The 23090-nt window shown below is 39.4% G+C and overlaps 1 protein-coding gene across 2 annotated transcripts in view; it reads right to left on the bottom strand.

Moving 5' to 3' along the window:
- The window catches only part of NEURL1B (neuralized E3 ubiquitin protein ligase 1B), a 37842-nt gene extending 16542 nt beyond the window's left edge, over positions 1–21300 (bottom strand). For both annotated transcript variants that reach the window (XM_053464707.1, XM_053464708.1), the window contains exon 1: positions 21068–21300. In XM_053464707.1, coding sequence (XP_053320682.1) covers positions 21068–21098 — 31 coding nt within the window. In that variant the 5' untranslated portion in view covers positions 21099–21300. The remainder of the gene's footprint in view (positions 1–21067) is intronic.
- Between the last annotated feature and the right edge of the window lie 1790 nt (positions 21301–23090).

The following is a 23090-nucleotide window of genomic DNA, read 5'->3' as shown; positions in this document are numbered from 1 at the left end:
CCGCATGAACCTACAGCTCAACTACTGACACAACTGAACAGTTCTCAAGTGCAACTCCACAACAACTTGATATGAGGCAATGTCCAACTCAATAGAATTCTACTAAGCGGAACGGCAGCTCAACGGTTGGTTTAGTCGCATGATCTTGAATTATTGTCAGTTGAGTTTTCTGCTAGGTTGGTACGAATACATAAAACCAAGTAGGTTGAAATATTGTTTTTTTTCCTACAGAATTATTATTATTTTTTTATTAAATAAACTCATTTCTGGTAATCACTCTGAAGGTGATCCTCACTAACCTGTGTCCTAGCTCTTATTCTCCGGAGTGTTTGGGGTATACCTTGCCCTAGGGTGCTCCACAATATTATTATCACAGTATTTACATTTTTTACATTTGATATTTTTGTTCACACTATCTTTGTACATGTTCACTTTGCCAATAATACCTAATTATATACATGTTTCCAGATCACTCCTATTAATAAGCATATCTACCTTATAGGCTCACCTCCTCTTGCCTTCAGAACTGATGAAGGTTCAAGCTAGGTTTTTAAATATCATAAATAAGGGAGCAAGACAATCACAGACTTACAGAAAACCTAGCTTCAAACTAGCTTCTGAATTCTTGTAGGAGAGATGCATGTTCTCAATGTTCATCTGTCTCTGAAACAGTACCATCTGGTAGCTACGTTGTTACTTCTGTCAGCGAATCTGTGCAACATTCGCTAATGAGAACAATCAGTGTATATGCGCTGAATGACATACAAGTTCTATTGGCCAAAAAGATTGCTCCGAATGAACATTCAACATGCTGCTATAAAGTGAATCCTGTGCCAGTGAACAGGGGTGCCGCTCCATTGGGACAACTAGTATTTTTGCAATGACCCTAATTGTTAAGGACATGCAGCATCCCGCATTAATGAACCTGAGTAGAAAAAATGGCAGATTCAATCCACATGCAAAAGACATATATGTATATTCTTACATAATTATATATATGTAGTAGAAGTATTATTAAACACTTATCTACAGACACCAGACAAGACAAAAGGCTTGTTTTTCCCTCAGAAATGGTGCTGCCACAACCACAGGGGATTCTGGGTAGGCGCATGCAAATAAGGCTAACAATAATCACCTTTGCCTCTATATCCACTTTATACATGGAAGCTCCTTGGGCCAGCCCATTATATATGATTACACCCACAAAATTAAATGTTTCCATACATGAAAATTACATATTTTTGTAAGGTGCTAACTCAAAAAACCCTTTAACTGTTATCCTTAACAGCCAGGATGCAAGAACGTCTTTTGGACACAGCGAGCTCCTGTACGTTTGCCAATAGTTGCTTCTACCAAGAAGAGCAGGGAGAAGAATTGAAGGCAAAAATGGGGGCTTTTTTCTCTTACACCTTTAAGGGAAAGGTTGTGCAAACTTTACTTTTAATATAAGTAAAGTTTGCTGGTTTTCTTAAGAGTAAAAATAGAAATAATAAGGATATTAATAATAAATAAAATAAATCATAAAACTTCCGTGCAGCCCATCTGAAATTGTGATACTTGTACACCTTGGAGGCATGGGATACAACAAGACTCGGCTGAGAGTTTAACGGCATTTGGCAGAAAGCTAAATTGGAAGTTCTTTTGGAAGATAAGTTTAACACCGAGGTGCCTAGCTGGAGGAAGTCATTTGTAAGAGGCTAGGAAATACTGCTCCACTCCATACAAAATTGAATACTTCATACGTTCTATTTTTAAATGCTCTTTCTTTAAACCATAAAGCATTTGCGACTGTCTCTACCCAACTGCCAGTCTGCGTCCTGGTAGTTCAAAGAAAGAATGCCATCTGCAAACGCTCCCGAGGGCATTCTATAAAAAAAAAAAGTGCATTTTTCAAAACGGCATTGTAAGCTGTAATCTCCCAGCCCAGTATGCTGTTTTTGTTTTCGTGGTTCTCAATGGCCAATAAATTTCAGCTTGGTCACATGATCCTGTATTATTCGCCTACCCTCTCTACTCCCTCATTAACATAAAGTATACAAAGTCTAGGCACAAACTCAATTAAAAAAAAAACACTCCTTAAGGAAGTATAGAAACAATGATCACAGCAAAACACGCTTGGACAGACAAAGAGGATCTGACAATTTAAAAGAAAAGGAAAAGAAAAAAAACCAAAAAAAACGGCTTCTATTATTAAAGTGTATGCAAAGCCTTTAAGGTAATAAATAACTGATTAATAATGCATCTCGGCTTACTGTCTGCCCAGCTTAGATTGCCTGCTACAGTTTACAAAAGGAATCTAATTTGAGAGAAGCAAATCACGTATCCACAATGCCCGAGAGAATAAGTGTAAATCTGAACTGCACGGCTAAAATATCATATTAAAGATGCTGTTCCACCACTTTCATGCTAAACAAAACCTTAGCATGTCTGTTGTTTTATTCTTTTGTCCGAGGGTTCAGTCACATAAAACCAACATGGAAACATTTTTTATTTTTTTTAAAAAAGAAGCTTGTTTCAGTTTCTATGGCAACAGCTCATGAGTGCCTGCCTATGTATCACGACAAGTTTTCCTAACAATAAAATTATGAATGAGGCAATATTAAACACATGATAAAATAATTATTTCTGATAATTTCACATTACTAGGAATTATTCTTCTAATGTTGAATTTTTCCACAAAAGTGTTAAAATCAGCAGAATAACTGTACCAGTTAAATGACAAGCAGCCAGTTGGAAACAAAAGGTGAGTCGATTTAATGTCTATAAAGTGATTCTGGTGCAAAGCTTTGTCACTACAGAACTCAACCTAATCCTCAGGTTTATTGTACCATTGCATCTGTTGCCATGGTGACAAGACCACTTTTAAAATTTTGCCCTACAATACATAAACCCCATCTCGTTGTAGGAATAAGAAACAGATGATGGTAGCCGTTAACAGTTTTAAAGACCCCAACAATAAAATTATATATATATATAAGGGAGGAAGGTACGGAAACATTTAGAGAACGTAAGGGAGAGCGAGTGAATGAGAATGAATGAGAGTGCATCTTGGTTAGCCGTGTTAGTCCAGTAGTATAAACTGGAAAAGAATGTATCACTGCAATATATCTTTTTATCGGACTAACATTGCATTTTAAGGACAAGCTGTATTAACCCCCCTTTGTCAAGTTAACAGCAATACTCCTTTAACGTCCTTAAAATGGAATGTTAGACCAATAAGAAGTCACATATTATAACAATAGACCCTTATAGGGCACCTGGAACCATTAATATTTACATATGTACAGGGTTTTATCTATGCAACTTGCACATATTGCCATTATCAAATTAATTGCAACTATGGAACTGAATGCATGTAGATTATTAGGTTTTTACTGTGTTTATACATCTTATGGATTTTTTTTGCACGACTGGCTAAAGATAGATGGATATATTTAGAGAAGGATTTGTACTGTGTAATTTTTATTTTATTTCTGAATCTTGCCATGTTCCATTGTGTACGTTGAAGGAATACCAGGGGGTGAATGGGTTCAGTGGAAGCTATTCAAGCCATTGAGATTTATATACAAAAGATCCTGCGATAGTAACCAGGATACAGAGTACAGTAGCATATACAGGTGCCAAGCAGCACTTGATTATGGATTCATATAATGAAGTATACCGCTGCCAAGTATTTCAATGAAGTTTGATTACACTTACAAAGAAGCAATAATAATTTACAACAGGCAAGTGTCCCACAGTAACGGATCCATTCTAGGTCTGACTTAAAGATGTCCCGGGCCTTTAAGCTAACCGGGTGTAAGACATATTTGATAATTGTTCCGTCACTCATGCTTTTCCCTGCCCCACCCTAACATCTCTATTACTACGCCAGGACAGATAATGATTGGACCAGCCATGGTGGATCTGGTCAACATTCCTAGGTTAGGAAGTCCCAAAAACATGATTTGCCACTGGTACATTCTCCTACTTTTTATAGTTGCCCCTTCTGTTTAGAGACTTTTATACCTGATGGATTAAAAAAGCTTAAAATATTACATATTGGTTTCAAATTAGTGCAAATCAGTTAAAGGAACTCCCAACATCTCAAAGATGAAGGAAGTGTTGTATTGTAGTTAACTTTCTTGCTACTTATTCATTCTAAAATGGACAGTAAGTGATATTGTAGTCATTGCCCATGCCCTGAGTGTGATGGTGTTAAGGGATGTAGGTAACATTACAAAATTATGATCCAATTAGTTAAGCATGCTCCAAGGTATACTTTTTATAACATATATTTGGTTGATGCGTTTCATTAAAAACATCAGAATAGAAACATACTTACTTCAATATTCATATAAACTAGACAAACTCAGAATTTCTGAAACTCCATACTGCACCACCGTTCATTTAAAGACATAATTGCCTATTTACTTCTAACATTCCTATAGTTAAATAGGTGAACCAACATTTACAGGAAAAAAAGTAAAAGCTCGAAAAAAAAAAAGGAGATGGAAAAATATAGGAAACTAAATAAAGTCAAAGAAACTAATCAGTGTCAGACTTCATAAATGTACTAAGCTTGAGTAAAGCAAAACATAAAGGGGAAGTATAAAGTAAAAAAGATAAACATATAAGACAGACACTAAAACCAAAATTATGCTGCTAAGGCAAGCAATGTTCCCTGTCACCACAACACGGCTTTCTAAAGTTATATTAACCCTCTCTTCACTACAGGGACTGATAATGTTTTTCTACTTGACGCTGTCTCTGCAGTGATCAGTAATGTTCTATTAACCCTAAATAGATCAATAATGTTCTATTAATCCATTCATTGCTACGGAGACCTGTAGTGGCCTATTAACCTTGTCACTGCCATAGGCACCTGTAACATTGCTACAGGGACCTTATATTAACCCTGTTACTGTTACAGGGACCGACCATGCCCTATTTTCCCGGTCACTATTAAACCCTCTATTGCAAGCATCAGTATAATTACATACAATTTTGCAATGCCATTCCATCAGGGGCCAGAAAAAGTCCCGAAAACTAGTAGATATAAATAGGTTCGTAAGAATGAAATGCTAACAAACTTGTCTTGTGGAGAGAAAGTCATATGGCAGGGATCCCAAAGACATTTACTGGCTAGCCTTGCCCAAACAACGCTGAACAAAAAGCATTCTGGCACAAGCTTCCCTGTGTAGAACACTCTTCCAGGGTGGCCTTTCTATCATCTACCAGTGTCCTGCCCTTCTGCATCCGTCAAATTCTTCATTCTTTACTCCCCTGGCTTATTCATGCGGCAGGCAGACAGTAGCAAGGTCCAAGCAAACAATCAGACCGCGGCGGGAGTGAAGTGCTGAATGCAGGAGCAATGCCATGTCAAGGGTTTAAAAGAAAAATATGCTTTATTTATAGAGACCAGCAACGTGTTGTACAATATGCAAGGCATTAAAAATATGAGCATCCAAAAACTCCTTGGAAAGTCAACAGAAAGTCATCCAGCTAAGCCATCTGCAATACAATAATAAATGAGTCCCTGTCTACACTCAACATGGATAAGTGAGATCAATCAGTGGAAGCCTATTTGCATCGTACAATAAAGCATCTAGAACTTTAAACAAAATGTTTCTTGGAGTTAATAACCATTCCACCATAAACACTTGGGAAGACAAGTCTTATCTCGGGAACATAAGTAAAAGAAAAAAACTGGCCAGAAACAGAAATCAAATTGATGCTTGATTTTCCCAAATTCAACAGATTTACAACATTAAGAAAGACCGGCACTGGTAACAGCTGACATATTTTAGGCATTACCACTATAAAAATGTGTTATGTGCTTGTAGAGGCCAACTGCTCTAGAATTCCACTACCAATATCTAGGTTTGCTTCCATGCCCCTAATATTTTTTGTTCTCCCACCAACTGCGCCACGCTATGAACCCGAGATCATATTTAAAGGGTTAATGTATTTTGTTCTCCAAACAGTACCGTGCAAGAATGACTCCTTTGGATTACATAATAATTTGATGCATCAATCTACCTGTTCAGAGCGTTAGATCATCCACATATGAGTTTGTCCACACTGTTATGTAGCCTGGATCGTTAATCATGCTTAGGTGTGTCTTTCACGTATTAAGATGTCTTGTTATATTTAGATAAATATGTTTTTTCTGCATTATTATTTGTCCACACGCAGGTATCTTTAATTGAATGTAAACACATTTCTGCATATTATATGATCATAGAGGTCTAGAAACAACATGGAACTAAGCCTGCAACAACAACAACCTGCACACCTAAAAGGGAAAATAAGATGTTTCCATGTGATACTGTTCCCAAACTCTAAATTACTTTGTCCGCCTTACTCTGGGAATCTTATTGCAGTTTTAAACCTGTTCACAAGCTTGATTTTCTTGCCAGGGCACATGACAAGATGACAAAAAGGCAGGCAGCCTTTACTAGATCACGACTTCAGTGCTCTGCCGAGAGATACAACCCCTGATGTGTGTCACTGGCATAAAAGGTGAATTACCCTAAAGCATTTTAACAGTTCACGAAAGCGGTTGGGCTGCTTGGGGGGCTGCAGTTCAACATCAACCAGAATGCCGACTACTCCGGTACTATGTTAAAAGTTTATTTACACAATGCAGGCAAGCAAAGGTGGATGAGATCATGGTACAGAACTTAACACACAAACAGGAGATTTTGAATGAAATGCTAGATTTTCATTTTCTAGCTATAACTGATACAACTCACTTGTCCTCTGGACCATAATCATTCCATTTTCCGCGTCCTTATTTCCTAGGAGCTCTGAATGTTGTGTATAGGAAGGTATTTTCATGCTTCTCTGGAATAACCTTAAATCACTCTGCAGTAAACATGTGCCAAATTTGCTTGCTTAAATAAAATTTGTTAAGGAAACTCAAAATACATAGTTCACGGAGTTGCCTCAATGTAATTTTGCGTTGCCATTATAGCTGCTTAAAAGTATATTCGGTCATCTTAAACACTGGGACATGCTTTCTGGAGACAACATGCCATGTGAGTACATCTTCTGTAACCGCTCCTCACATCAGACAATGCATATAACTAGCTCAATGTACACAGGGATGATAAAGGTGATGTGTGTGGATGCCAAGGATAAAATGTGGCCGCCAGTAGCTAAAAGAAAACTGGTTCTACACCTGACTGCTGGAAATCAGTACTGTCAGATTCACTGGGCACAGAGTGTGTTTTATCAAAGATAGAAAAATGTGAATGTTTAATTAAATACCAAATCTTACAATACATCCTATAAACCAGCACTAATATCACATAATGGCTAACGCCGTGTGTTACGGACTGCTACAGCCAGCAGAATTTGTTACGTTGCATTTGTGAACTCACTTACAGTCTTTACTAGCTTGCAACGACTTTGTCTGTGACATCATATAAACACAAAGCAGCATCAAATATTTACTAACACCAAATTCCTGAATGGAGATGTAATACGCTTGTCAGTAAGGACTTAAATTTGGTTAATCCGTATGCATTCCTAGTGACAGAAACACTAAAAAAAATGGATTGTGCAAACAACAAATATTTGTAAAAACAGAATTTATTCTCAGAAGAGTAATTATCATTCAAAACACGTTTCAACCATATGATGCCATTATAAGCAAATGCAGCCTTTTGTTGGGTATGAGTATTGCATACCTAAAAGCTTCCAAGGGTGGGCTACCAAGAACTCTACCTCTTCTTGGGTAGCGGCTATATGAATTTGGGCTGGCCTCAGTCAGCTTTTATTAACTGTGTAAGTTGGAAGCGGGCAAGGAGTGGGCACGGTCAAACGCCTGTATCTTGCTTAGAGAAAGAATGAACTTAATCCGGAGACCAGGGGAAGCAGGGCTGCACTCGGTGAGTCTGGGTCAACCTCAGAGAGTTCCCATGTATAGTCACAGTCAGGCCCGGACTGGCCATCGGGCACACCGGGCATTTGCCCGGTGGGCCGGGCCACGGCAGGGCCGCACTGACTTAGGGGCTGATGGAGCTGCAGCTCCAGGCCCCTACCCTACCTACGGCCGCATTAACGCAGGGCATAAGGGGCACCTGCCCCTTAAGCCCGCCGCAACTGCGACCGGGTCCGCCACTCTAAGGGGCCGGGAAGTCCCCACCAAGGCCGGCCTTACGGGTCTGCGACCGCACAGGGTTTAAATTAAAACATCGGGGTTTTTTTTTAACTTTATTTAACATCCTCCATGTTAAATAAAGTTTTTTTAAGTTGAAAAAAAAAGCCCCGATGGTTTAATTTAAACCCTGTACGGCCGCAGACCCCTAAGGCCGGCCCTGGTGGGGTCTTCCCGGCCCCTTAGGGCAGGGCCGACCTTTGGGGTGTGCGACCACCCTCCAGGGGGCGGCGGCGGGGGGCGGTCCGCACTGGGTGCCGCCAACCTGCGGCACCCGGCACCCCTCCAGAGACGGACAGTAATGTCCGCCGCTGGAGGAGCAGGCTCGCAAGGGAGCGGTATCGGAGGTCTTTGAGAGACCTCCGGTTCCCTTGAGTGATTTTAAGCCGGGTTCAACCCGGCTTAAAATCACTCAAGGGAGCCGGAGGTCTGTTAAAGACCTCCGATACCGCTCCCTTGTGATCCGCGCGGCAACAGCTGCTGTGCGCACAGCACTGAAGCCGCGCCCTCTGACCCGGAAGAAGACAGAGAAGACAGAAGAACTGAAGAAGCTGAAAGAAGAAAGGAACTGAAGAAGCTGAAAGAAGAAAGGAAAGGTAGGAAAGCATTAAGTGAGAGTGGATTGGTATATATGTGTGGCTTGGTATATATGTGTGGATTGGTATATATGTGTGGCTTGGTATATGTGTGTGGATTGGTATATGTGTGTGGATTGGTATATGTGTGTGGATTGGTATATGTGTGTGGATTGGTATATGTGTGTGGATTGGTATATATGTGTGGATTGGTATATATGTGTGGATTGGTATATGTGTGTGGATTGGTATATGTGTGTGGATTGGTATATGTGTGTGGATTGGTATATGTGTGTGGATTGGTATATGTGTGTGGATTGGTATATATGTGTGGATTGGTGTATGTGTGTGGATTGGTATATGTGTGTGGATTGGTATATGTGTGTGTGGATTGGTATATGTGTGTGGATTGGTATATGTGTGTGGATTGGTATATATGTGTGGATTGGTATATATGTGTGGATTGGTATATGTGTGTGGATTGGTATATGTGTGTGGATTGGTATATATGTGTGGATTGGTATATATGTGTGGATTGGTATATATGTGTGGATTGGTATATATGTGTGGATTGGTATATATGTGAGGATTGGTGTATATATGTGTGGATTGATATACGTGTGGATTAGTGTGTGTGAGGATTGGTGTATATGTGTGGATTGGTATATGTGTGTGGATTGGTATATGTGTGTGGATTGGTATATGTGTGTGGATTGGTATATATGTGTGGATTGGTATATGTGTGTGGATTGGTATATGTGTGTGGATTGGTATATGTGTGTGGATTGGTATATGTGTGTGGATTGGTATATGTGTGTGGATTGGTATATATGTGTGGATTGGTATATATGTGTGGATTGGTATATATGTGAGGATTGGTGTATATGTGTGGATTGGTATATATGTGTGGATTGATATACGTGTGGATTAGTGTGTGTGAGGATTGGTGTATATGTGTGGATTGGTATATATGTGTGGATTGATATACGTGTGGATTAGTGTGTGTGTGGATTGGTATATGTGTGTGGATTGGTGTATATGTGAGGATTGGTGTATATGTGTGGATTGGTATATATGTGTGGATTGGTGTATGTGTGTGGATTGGTATGTGTGTGGATTGGTATGTGTGTGGATTGGTATATATGTGTGGATTGGTATATATGTGTGGATTGGTATATATGTGTGGATTGGTGTATATGTGTGGATTGGGATTTATGTGTGGATTGGTGTATATATGTGTGGATTGGTGTATATGTGTGGATTGGTGTATATATGTGTGGATTGGTATGTGTGTGGATTGGTATGTGTGTGGATTGGTATATGTGTGGATTGGTAAATGCGTGAGAGTGATGGGTGTTATGCTGTACCATTTCCAATGTCTTTTTTCATGATCTAATTATGCTCTAAAAGTACATCATAACTCCCATCACTCTATACTGTTCCATACAGTGGCAGAGCTGGGAGACAGAGGCCTTGCACCCCCACCACAGGACTCCTGAAAGGTAAGTGAACTTCAAAGAGGGAGAGGGTAGATAGTTAGGAGGGGGTAGTTGCGGCGGGCTTAAGGGGCTCTGCGTTAATGCGGCCATATAGTACCAGTCAGTCCGGTCCTGAGTGGGCCTATTTTAAGGTGGGGGCCTGGAGCTGCAGCTCCATTAGCCCCTAAGTCAATCCTGCCCTGCCACAGGCGCGGTCGCAGTTGCTGCTTGCTTCGGCAACAAGGTAAGTAGGGTGAGGGGGGTGGGTGCAGTGAGAAGGGGCAGAGGGGGGTTAGATAGTGAGAAAGGGGGAGGGGATAGATAAAGGCGCTACATATTGAGAAGTGGGGGTTACATAGTGAAAAGGGGCAGATAAGATGAAGAGAGGGGGTAGTGTGAATGCGTATGAGAATGAATGAATAAATGTGTGGATGAATTGTGTGAATGCGTATGACAATGAATTCATGTGAGGATGAATTGCTTGAATGATTTGTGAGACTGCATTAATGAATGTGTTAATGATTTGTGTGAATGATTAAATGCAAAGGTGGTACATGAAGGGTGGGCTTTAATAATAAATAAATAAATAAATAAATATGGGCTGCTCAGGCTTAAATGCCCGGGCCTATTTTTTGTCCCAGTCCGGGCCTGGTCACAGTGGTCTACAGTCCTAAAAGTCACAATAAAGAAACTGCAGAAAAAAGTGAAAATAAAATGAATTCTTCTTCTTCTAAATGTCTTAATTACATACACATCTATCAATACTCACAAAGGTCTGCCTCTAGCCACATCCACTGAAACAACATCAGGCCTCTTTGACATCACAAATGAACTACATTAACATATTTATGTAAAACATTAAATCAACAAAGATAAAAAGCACCCAAATAAAAACACCATCATAGATAATCAAATATAAAAAATAATCAATAGTAAAAAAAACAAAAAAAAACAGGGAAATCTGGTAAGCATTGGGCCCAACGGAACTTCTTGGGCTGGGGTGTCCCTGTCATTGCTTGTTTTCTAATCGGCAAGCCCCAATGCTGAACTGTAAGACGTTGAAAATGGGAGAGTGTCAGAACCTCTCGATCCAAATCTCAAACCTATCCAGATAACAATGGGTCACAATGTGGAATTATGAAATAACTGTTCAGGATGTTGACAGCTTCCTCTTCCAAAAACGTTGTTGAGATGGGGCAATGTATTTTTTACACCAAGTCTGAAAACAGGAAGCGTCATCCCTTATGACACTGATTTATAAGCAGAAGAACCTTGGCATTTGAGAGAGAGAATGATCAAAGCTGTTGCTGTGTCCACACAAAGCACGGGTGCACACGCCTTGCCCCTGCAGCGGCAAACAAAAGACTTATTATGTTATTTCCGATTTTTATTTTTAAAATTGCCATTGACTTGATCTTTATGCTAATGAGCCAAAGAAGCGAGCTTTTGACAACCAGGGAAATGGTGGCAGGGTCTGTCAGTCTGTTCTCAAGCTCTAGGTAAAGGGAAACTAAAATAAGATCTTTTTAAGTCGCATATATATATGTTTTTTGTATAAATATTTATTCCAATCCATGCCGAATGTTCTGTTTTTAATCAGGATAAGTAAAGTGGACTCACTCTGGAGAGGGGTAGTAGTCCTGCTACTTCACCCATACACACTGCACTTGAATACACACCCGATGGTTCTTATTCCTGGAAAATCACTACTACTTGCTCAATCTTCTGTCATACACAGTTCTAACTCTCGTTGTAGCTGATAGAATGGGTGTTATGCATGGGAAGAATGGGAAGTGATTCTGGTGAATAGTGGACCAATCACTATAGCAACCAATACGACTCGCTTGCCGATTGCAATATTTTATTGGCTTCTGTGGTGATCAGATGATGTTGCACCAGAATAATTTTTACAGCTCCAATGATTGAATCATTGGCCAAATGAAACCCCACAAAGTGGGTGTGATAGCATGTCACACTTTGTCACACTTAGCAAACGTCCTTATTGGAAAACACGAGCCACGGTCAATGCACATGACGCTGAGAATTCAAGCGATGCACTAGGAGGACACACGCCGTTTTCCACTAGGTACAGACTTCCAACGGAATTTTCAGCTGTCACCTAACATTTCTAAATTTATCCTGCCACGAAGACAATGTGACAAATGGCATCTTTCTGAATATGCGCAATATTACATTACAAGTACCAGGGATCGTGCCTTTTTTACAGACATCTAGGCCTTGGGTTTTTATTTTCTGGATAAAGAAGGTATATAAAAAGAGAGTTAATCAATAATAATAAAGCTATTGTCCACAGCCATCACATGCCCATTAATGCATATTGTAGCCGTGTTCCCTTAAAATTAACAAACCCCACTGCAAATGCACAGAGGGATTCAGCAAAATCGCTCCCTATACATTTCCCTTCCTCCTCTGTCTGTCTAACTAGGCCTTTCAAAGGCATGTGCAGAAAATACTCCAATAGATTTCAATGAAAGCACTTTCTTGCCAAAGATTGGCAGCCAAAACTGCCATGAAAATCAGACCACAGAATGGGCAGTGAGCTCTGAAGCTGCAGCATCTCCTCAAGGTATGCGTGCTTTTTTCAGCTCAATAATGCGTATTAAACTACTTTCAAAGTACTTTAATATGCATTATTTGTTGGTGGGACTTGCTTATATTCTAAGTTGTGATTTTTTTTTTTATTTTGAATGCTAGTATGGTTTATATAGATTGCATAAAGCATTTTTTTTTATTCCTTTGCTTTTTTACTGCCCTGTATTAATATAAAACACTTTTCATACAACATCGCTAGTTCTTTAAAATTGTAATCCACAAGGGGCCTGTTAAACTTATCCCAACTGTTGGTTTGTCTATTCTATCAAGTGGGAACATGATCTTTCAATTACAATAGACCAAAAGCCACATGCCAACATGTGGAAAGGGGAAACGGACTAATGCTGGCAGTGGAAGCCTCGTATCTATGACACGTCGGGTTGATACCTCTTGCTTCAACTGAAATGCCATTCACGTTTTATCTTAATTAAAGATGCTGTTCCACTTAGATGAAACACAAATGAAGCGCAGTTTTTACATGGTTAAAGAACAATTTCTGAGACAGGTCCAGGCATTCAGCATTGCTAGGAATTTTGTTTTTGGATATAAAGGGGTGAAATTCAGCAGAGCACTTGAAACAGCGGCTTTAAGGACAACGTATATGTGAATGCTTACAGACAGATATTCCATATTATTTGTCTAGTTATAATAATTGTGAACATTGTGTGCTGAGCTTAAACTCCTACAGTATGTGCTAATTTCTTACTGACTGAATCCTACGCTGACATCTCCGGTGGCATTCTAGAATTACACATAATACAGTAGACTAATCGTAAGCCTTCAAGTCACAGGTTGATGAATAAGTCCATGCCAGCTGTTGCCTCTTCCACTATCGCTGTAATAGGGCACAAACCAACCAATTTTTTATGGAGTTTGGGAACAAAACCATTGGATATACTGTACTTTAAACACAAAATAATAAATCATATAACTGTCTAAATGCTTCCAAACATTGTGCCATGTATTGTTGCATCCTGAAGATATATGTACACCATGCACCAGGTTCTTGAGAAAACACAACCCCGTGTATTCATTTGGTAAAACAAAGCAGAATGCTGGGTAATCGTGTTTTTACACATCTGAATGATCCTCAATGGTGCCAATCCTATAAGGTGTGTCATCCTTATATAACATAGACGTACTTTCATTTTTAATGCTTCCTCCAACAAAGGATTATTAACCCGCCTTTGGTTTGTTTCATGGTACAAACAGAAGTAAAGGGCATGTTTTATGCTTCTTCTCTAGTGGCTAGTTTACAAGGATGCGTCTCTTAGAAATGCTTTCACTAGAAAATCCCCCATTAAATATGGAAACGGTATGGTGCGCCATATGATACAGTAGGGGAAGATACTATATGTACTTATAGCTCTGTTTAGAAAGGTAACGTTACGCTGCCTGTGGCCAATCAAGTTGCGATTACACAAAATGGCTTTTGGCCTAGTCTGAATGCACTAATTGGTCGTCTCTTGCCCAGTATGTAACCGCTAGGTTTGCTTACATCCCTGTGATTACATGTACTGCTTGCCTGAAATTGATTTGTTCTTTGGCAGTCAAATGATTCCTGTTATCTCTTCGTCTTGAGAAGAGATGAGGATTTCTGCTAATTAAGTTTAGACTGTTTACAAAGAAATACTTCAACGCTGATATTTTATGATGGTTGTGCTGGCATCGTTTCATAATTAACCTCATTGTTTGTCTGCTTTTTCTTCAAGCTTCTGATTAAGAAGAAAGTACATTGCGTGTAACTATATTAAACGGCAGGCCAAAAAAGGAGAAAAAAATATGTCTTTACTAACTAATGTTGTTTCTTATTACTAAGAAAGTAGAACAATCGAAAAAATGAGGCGTTCTCGGAATAACGTCAAGTAGAAGCAGTTACAACTTGATTGGATTTATGTCGCCTCTTGGATGAAAACCCTTCAAAATTCAGAGGATAACCATAAAAAATCTATAGGTTGTGTAGTCAATATTTGATAGTAACATTAATTAGCTAAAATGTAGATTCTCATTTATAATATTGTAATGGTATGGTAGTCCAAAAGGATATTTCTGTGATTTTTTTCCTCAGAGCCACAATCAGGATGTAACAGAGAGGGCTAGGCATGCTCCGCATTTATTATGGCACTCCAAATATTTGTTACGCGGAGACACTCGAAGAGGTTTAGGGAGATAGGTGATACATGTTCTTACCAAGGTAATTCAAAATAGTAAATATTCATGCTGAATTCACCTCAATCCCTTGAAACCAAAGTGACTATGAACAACTACTTTGTTTTGCTGCTAAATATTTTGTCAATAATTAAAACAAATTAAATGGCAGTCCTACCCTTATCAAAGTTTTCCCACCATTGTTAAGCAAAGGCAAACAAATCTTCTTTTAATGAATTCAGGTGTATATTAAAATGATGGATCAAGAGTCAAGTGAAACTAGGAATGCTTTAAAACCTGCTAGGCCATGGTCCCTCGACGGGCCACCGTGTGAGTTATATAAACTGGTGATTTTGTGGCATTGTAATAGAGCAAAGTAGCCATGAGGTAAAGCATGGAATACCCATTCCACGAATTATTGCAAGCTTCTTCAACGTGTGGAATTTCTGATGAAACAAGGAGTCTAAAGAACTCTGTAAGATGTTCCTGGACCACAACACCCATTGCCTAATCATTTGTAAACAACACAAGTCAGACTGGATCTCCACCAGATCGTAGATGTTCAGTTGTGAGATTACATTATTCAGAGGCAGAAGTTATAGATCTTACTACCTTCAAAAGCCAGACACAGACGTGAAACATTGACACGCACCACACAAGTACCAGAGGAATTTCAATTTATTTTATAGTAGGTACTTGCATGAATATTTTTTGGAATTTTGTTCCCTTTTAATTCTTTGGAGAGGGCGACAAAGAATCCGGGGAATTTCCAATAGGTACACTGTTCCTCTGTGTTATTAAAGTGTATTATTAAATGAAAGTACGCTAAACAGGGGGGTATTGAACTTTTGGACTTCATATTGACCATTGTTTGAGCCCTCCCTAGTAACCTATTTTCGGCACAAAATGGTTGGAGAATGATCTCCTGGAGCTGGAATGTCATTACTTCAGAGTTGGAGACAAATGCCTTTATGTAGCTACTGAAGATTAAATATTAAAAGCAATCTCCCAACCAAACAACGGTTAGAAGAGACACTAAGGGCTTGAATAAATCTAAGCAGGTTTTGCAAGTACTCTGAAAAAATGTATAGAAAACATGCTGGGGTTTAAAGGCATTACACTCAGCAAGCAAAATAATGATTCTGCTCGCAGTTTAATTCCATACCAGACCCTTTGATAATGCCACAAAAAAGGTTTTATTTCTGAAACTATTTTATTGCAGAAACACAAAAAATATATTGCTAAATATCTCTACATACAGATTATATATATATATATATATATATATATATATATATATATATATATATATATATATATATATATTGACACAGAGCTGTGTTATCATGGAATGAATTTGGATAGATTAATGTACATATGTATATAATAAACAACCATAAAATGCTAATCAAAACTGGAAAAATGTACTTAAAACACCCAATTTGAATTGTGATTCAATCAACAATTAAACTGAAGAATGTTTTTAAAAATGTTAACCAAAATATTGTATCCATTATTTTTCATAATAATATATATATAATAATATATATATATATATATATATATATATAATAATAATAAATATATATATATATATATATATATATATAGTGCAATTCTTTTTTCCATTAGGTATGAATAAGGAGAAAAACATGTTGCTGATTTTCAATCTGCAAATACGTAATGGCCCATAAATGATGCTAGGTCATATAACTGTACTGGATGTTCCAAGACTAAATATTACCTTTCCGTTTATTGCTACAAATTGAAATTTGTTTAATAAACCAATGAAAACGCATGACATGCCAGACAGTTAAAAATACAAAAGAGATAATTCAACACTTTTAAAGGTGTAACATCTCTGTGCCCCACACTACCTCTCACCCTTTCTCTGTGTCTTATGTTTGTCACCCCATTCCTTCAAGATTGTAAGCTTGTGAGCCGAGCCTCTCCACCTAATGTATCGGTTTGTCTTAGTCTGTCAATTCTCGTCTTGTCATACCCCTTAAATATATGTATTGTATTAAGTGCTGTGTAAATTGTAATACCATAATACCAATAATATTTAAAGGTTTTAATTGTAATAAATACATTTAAATAGGGGGGTAATAGGCAACAAGGTGTCTAGGAATAGATTTAATATCCAAATATTACCATGCTGCAGCCATCAAAAGTCATACCACTGTAGATTTAGGCCTAATCAGCGAAGACCAAAAAACGCTACACCGTCAACGAAACATTTACACACGTGCAAGCTCATACTGTCTACCTTGAGGCACTTTAACTTGTCATACGGCTCTCAGGAGACATTTAAAACAATGACGCCGAACATGAATACACCTTTCTTTTCAACTGCATTGGCATGCAGAATGACATACCTTCCTCTGAGGTCAACACAGATAGTGACGGAAGAAAAGAACCCAACGGGCTTACCTAGTTTAGGACTTTTTAAATCACAAAAGCTTTTTTGAATCTCTCGGCTGTGTACTACTACTAAGACTGGATATCTATTCAAGGTAAAACACATTTTGCACATCACAAAGCAGAAGAGTTAAAGAGCATGTCTGAGGCTCAGCTGAAGGGCCAGCTGACAGCACAGTCTCCATGAACACGGACCATCTGCCAGGGACATCTATTGTGCTAAGAAACTAAGCTCTTCTCAGCTGCCGTCTGCCTCTTTATTTCATGTAAAAACACACATCCTACACCATCAAAACGCATGATAGAAGTGCCGCCTATCCAGCTCATTTCACAATATTCAGAGAAAGCTCCAAATCTTCCATGGAACCTTCTCTGCAGCTGAAAATGAGGTTCTATCTGTAAAAATCACATTATTAATCAACGTAACCTATCAAATGCAGTTCTGCATGTATTATTTCAAAAGCCGATACTTGTATTTTTTCAGAAAATAGTTTTTTCAGCCTTATTTTATCACTTGTACCATTAGTGCCTCTAATATCTTTACCATCTGGGGATCGTGTCTACCATGAAACGACTGAAATGATTTCTTCTAAGCATTTCAAGCAAGCATATATATATACATATATAAAAAAAATCTCTTTAAATGCAAGATCCTATGGACTATCTCTAAGGTAACCAAACGGAACAGATGAATGGGTAGGTGGTGACTGCTGCTAGGGGAATTATTCTAACAAAGTCTTATCATATGCTTGAACTGTAATTAGATTGGTAACATGTACTGTGCTTGAAAACCTGGAGCAACAGCCCTGCTCCGGTTTAGACATCTCAGCTGTCTCCTTTGTACACTTATGTACCGAGCGTGGAACAAAGACGCACAGTTTTAACAGCATTTGTCCCCTCTCGAGTCCCACAGGGGCATGACCAATCTCAGCCAATGCTAGACATACAGCAGATGTTTGCGCTTATTTTGGAAAGGGCTGAATATAGCAAAGTGTTTTTTTTTAATATATTTAATTTCTTACACCCCAAAGACTTACCACCCATGAATTCTTTCCCTTTTAAAGGCACATCATGGACATCGCCAGTCATTATTATACTCAAACAAGCAAATATGCAGCGATCTCACAAAGACTTCTCAGAAAAAGACAAACTGCCCATGGGTCTTAGGAAGACAATGAATGTTCAAACACCAAGTGTTCATGGAATAAATGTATTTGATAATAGGAGACATCCTACCGAGAGTTACATTTTTATTACTCAAACTGGATGGGCCAAACACTTAATCATCTCTCCCAAAACCCAACTAGTTGTATTCAGACATTTAAATATAAAAAGGCATACAGCATTCTTCATCTGCCTCTACAATAGATTGAGTCCATTATCAGAACTTTAGATTCTTAATTTAATACTTTCTGCACCCCAGTTGACAGATTTTTCACAACAGGCTGGCACCAAAAGGGTTAAGAAAACGACTGGCAAAGACTTCCAAATATACAAAAATAATCCTGTTATTTGAAACCGCTAATCTTTTCGTAATCTCCAGATACACGTAAACCCCAAATGAAATATCGCATATTGCAGCAGGGGAGAGACCACAACTTTACAACCACACAATGTAATATAATAGAAATAAATAAAATCAAGACAAGTAGATCTTTCCCACAAACCAAAGTAAGGACATAATTATAACATTACGAAATAAAGTAAAGTAAATAAATAAAACAGACCAAAAATATGTCAAGAGTCAAGTAATAGATTTTAAATACAAATCAGAAGAAATGATGTAAGAGCATAGAGCCTTTTAGCTTAAGGGGTATCCAAGTGGAAGCTGTATATGATAATTTCATTTTACTGAGCACAATTAATGGTAACAATGCAAATTATACTTCGATCACATCAATTATGATTTTTTAAATAAACCATTTAAACATTAAAATGAATTTAAAGAAGGGGGCAGCAGTAGAAGGGCAGATATTCATAGAGATTAAGCATTTAAATACACATTACAAATGAAGGAACACAGACAGCATGCCATAGTCTTAAGAGCTTGCAATTAACAGTCGCCCCAGCACATACGTGTGCAACCATGAACCAATCTATATAGAACATATAAGCAAATTGCACATTCGATTCAGATGAGGTCATCATAATAAGTTACAGAGATAAGCTGCCAAATTTCAAATCAAATTTAAATTTTTTTGCCGATCCCATAGGTGTTCCCCAGTGCTGCGGCAATAAAAAAAAAAACACAAAAAGTGGGTTTGGCAACCTGTACTGTTGGAGTGCAACTCTCATCGCCCTCAACTACTAGTCCACATGGCTAAGGCTCAGAAACCGGCATTATCTGGAGTACAGCAAGTTTCCCAGCAACAATCTCAAGGCTGAACAGCGGCTCGGAAATACAAACTCAGGACTAATGAATTGAAAAGAAATAATCATCGCACCTTTACTTTACACACCGAAAAGAACATACCGTACAATGGCCTAGGTGTGTTGCACATCATATTATCTAATTATTTCAAAGCATCATATATATATATATATTACTCATCACACAACCATAGCACATGTGGGTTCAACGCCACCTAAGATTTAAAGGAAAACAGTGGCAATTGACAATTCTCAAGTTTTAGGATGAAGAACGATTCCCTGTCTAGATAGGTAAAACAGGTTGCATGGGGTTAATCGCATGTAGGTTATCAAAACAACGGTTGAACGTCTACTCGTCAGCGACCGTTTAAAAAAAAACAAAAACAAAAATTTAAATAACGTCCCTCCTACCGATCAGCTGCATGCATTAAAATGTTAAATGAAATTCACGGACACAGCCCGGTTTCTCCCTACCGATAATTAAGCGGCATGAAATCCCAACGGGTAGAATTTTAAGGAACACGAGCCGCCCCCCCGCATGCTTTGGATCATAGTCACATTGTAGCATTTGATTGTTTCGTTATTTATACTTGTGTGCTTGGAAAGAAAGGTGACACATCTATGATACTGTCATTTTGTTTCGTTAAAAGCAACGAAGAGTATCGATCTCTGGTCAATATTTTGTTTTTTATCCCTGCGCTCAAAACAAAATCAATACCTATAATTAGTTTGCAACAAATATTGGGTGTAGACAGTGTGACATTGGGTCTATATGCCCCTGGGGGGGGGGTAATACCCTCAATGCTGAGCATGAGCCCCTCATCATGCCCCCCTCCACCATGGCCACTTCCTATATAATTCGCATTGCCCCTCTGCCAATGTGAACTGGTGGGCACAGTGGCATACAGAAGCCATATCTGGCACACAGAAGCTATATCTGGCACACAGATGGTTAACCACTTAAGTGCCTCAATGCACTACAGTACAAAAGCCCCTGGCATTTGGGGAAAGGTTAAAACCGGTCAAGTAACCCAGTTCCCAAATCAAATGGCATGTACATTCCTAAGGTGATTTATTGCAAGCATGGGCACATCTGAATGTGCTCACTGTCGTGTATTCCTGCCTTGGCACGGGTATGGGCATCACCCTGCACTGAACGGTACCACATGCAGCCCAGAGCCCGTCCAACAGCCATGCCATCGCTGAGAGTGATCTCCTGTTGCCTGGATATATCCTTCATGTGATTGGCCGTGCCAGTGCCCATCACACCCCAGAGCTGGCACTGCCCGGAGATGCCCTTCAGACCTGAGCCTCACCTGGCAGGGTTTTGTGCGCCGTGTTCCCCATGACAGAGGTTGCAGAAGCAGGAAGGTGTGACACAGCCCTGCCTTGGGCACTGAAGGTCCATTTAACCCTTGTATTCCCACTGTGGGTTAAGCTGGGTGCTGCACGGTGCTCCGTTGGGTTGTGCTGCGGTGCGCGGATCCCCCGGTTAGCCCGGTTTCACAGCTCCCTGCTTCTGTGCAGCACAAACGCCTGACCGAATGACTGCGAGTACGGCCACCGCCGCTCCAACACAGAGGGGCGGGGACATCTACCAGAGGCACGCCCATTCGTTGGCAAAACACGCCCTCAACTGGCTGTGCACGCCCCTTCTTCAGACAGAACACGCCCATTAGCTAGCCTGCGGCAGCAGCAGCCCAGCCCTTGTCAGCCCAGCGTTAATGAGCTTTTCGGGGGTGGACTGAATGTGTGTCAGCCAGAAATACTGGTGCTGGGAATGCATGCGTGCGGGACTCGCCGTGGGGTATATTGAGTGTACTGCCCCTGATTGCTATATCTCAGGACACAGAGTACATCAGATTTCACGCAGCATTGAATTATGCAATTTTCACAAGTCTCCACGGCTAAATCCAACTTATTTCCATGTACGAATCACACATAAGGTGCATGAAACTAGATCCACCATCTATAATATATATAGATAGATAGATAGATAGATAGATAGATGACCCAAGTCTTAGGTTGAAAGTGTTATGGGCCAGGGTAAACACCAACATTCTTTATGAAGGACATTTAAATAAATGCCCCACCAGCAATATTTACCTCCATTATCCTTGTCATGGACAATGGAGTACAGGTGCGGGCGCTTTGTTGCCCCTGGTTATGTGTTGCCCTGGATGGGCATGTAGCCGATGCTGCACTGTCCTATGCAGTAAGAAGGGCTTCCAATTGATCAAAATTGCAACCAGAATCAATCGGTTTGCATTTGGTAACAAACAGTAAATGGCATGGATGGGCTGGGGCCCATTTGATTCCCATCGACGTTTAGGAAAGTGGCGATGGGGTCCATTTCTTGTAAAGAAGCTAAGAAGAGCATCAATAACTGCATCTTCTGCATCCAGACCAAGTGACTCTGCTCACACACCGGACGGGTAGAGGGTGAACGTGCCCATGTCATTATTCTGACACTCCGTATCCAAACCAGGACTGCAGTAGAAATACGAGCTAATGCTTTTAGTCCTAACCTGGCCCCGCAGCCATCTGGTGTACCTGCTAACTTTTCACCAACATCTGACTCCTGTAATACTATTCAAGTTTAGGACTCATTTGAGGCTCATCTGGAAGACAAAGTCCAGAAATCACCAAACAGGCCATGTCAACCCTGACTATTTTGCTTTGGAAACAGTGACCTGGCGCCTGTCACGCTTGTGGTGACATCTGCACCTGACGTCACACGTTAGATCATACTAATCGTTCCTAACGCGACAACACAAGTCTAGTAGGTGAATAGCGTACCTGGTATGGGTTGACTACTCACCAAACCTGTGTGAGGGATCCGAGGTTTACAGATAATCCATGGGGAAACATTTACAGACATATTAAAAAGTTGTTCTTTTTGAGATCTCAGTGTTCTAGGCTACCATACCCCTGATGTTATCTGTAGTGCGTGAACAAACAACTTGAGAGAATAGGAATAAACAAACACAACTTCTCTTTTTCATTAAACTATAATTTGGAGATTGGTTGATAATGTAAGACAATTTTTATTTATGCTTCTCCGCTATTATAAAATATATACTGTTTTTTCCAACCACCGATTTAGACATTTTCATTAAGAAAGCTGTCAAAACATTTTATGACTACATCCATTTCCAGTTATTTCCCGTTACTTTTATATCCTTTTGTTATTGTCAATGTTTGTAAGGAAACGGCTGATTTTTAATGGAATGTCTTCAGAAGCGCACAGTGACCCTTTATCACTCCCATCACTCCTGTGCTCCACTGGCACGTTGTGCTCGCTAATCCAAATGTAAGTTTAAATGACTAATTGATCAT

Source organism: Spea bombifrons, chromosome 4 (genome assembly GCF_027358695.1).
Source record: "Spea bombifrons isolate aSpeBom1 chromosome 4, aSpeBom1.2.pri, whole genome shotgun sequence".
In the NCBI taxonomy this organism is placed as follows: Eukaryota; Metazoa; Chordata; class Amphibia; order Anura; family Pelobatidae; genus Spea; species Spea bombifrons.
The sequence above is the reverse complement of the archived record's forward strand: the minus strand, read 5'-3'. Positions and strand labels throughout refer to the sequence as shown.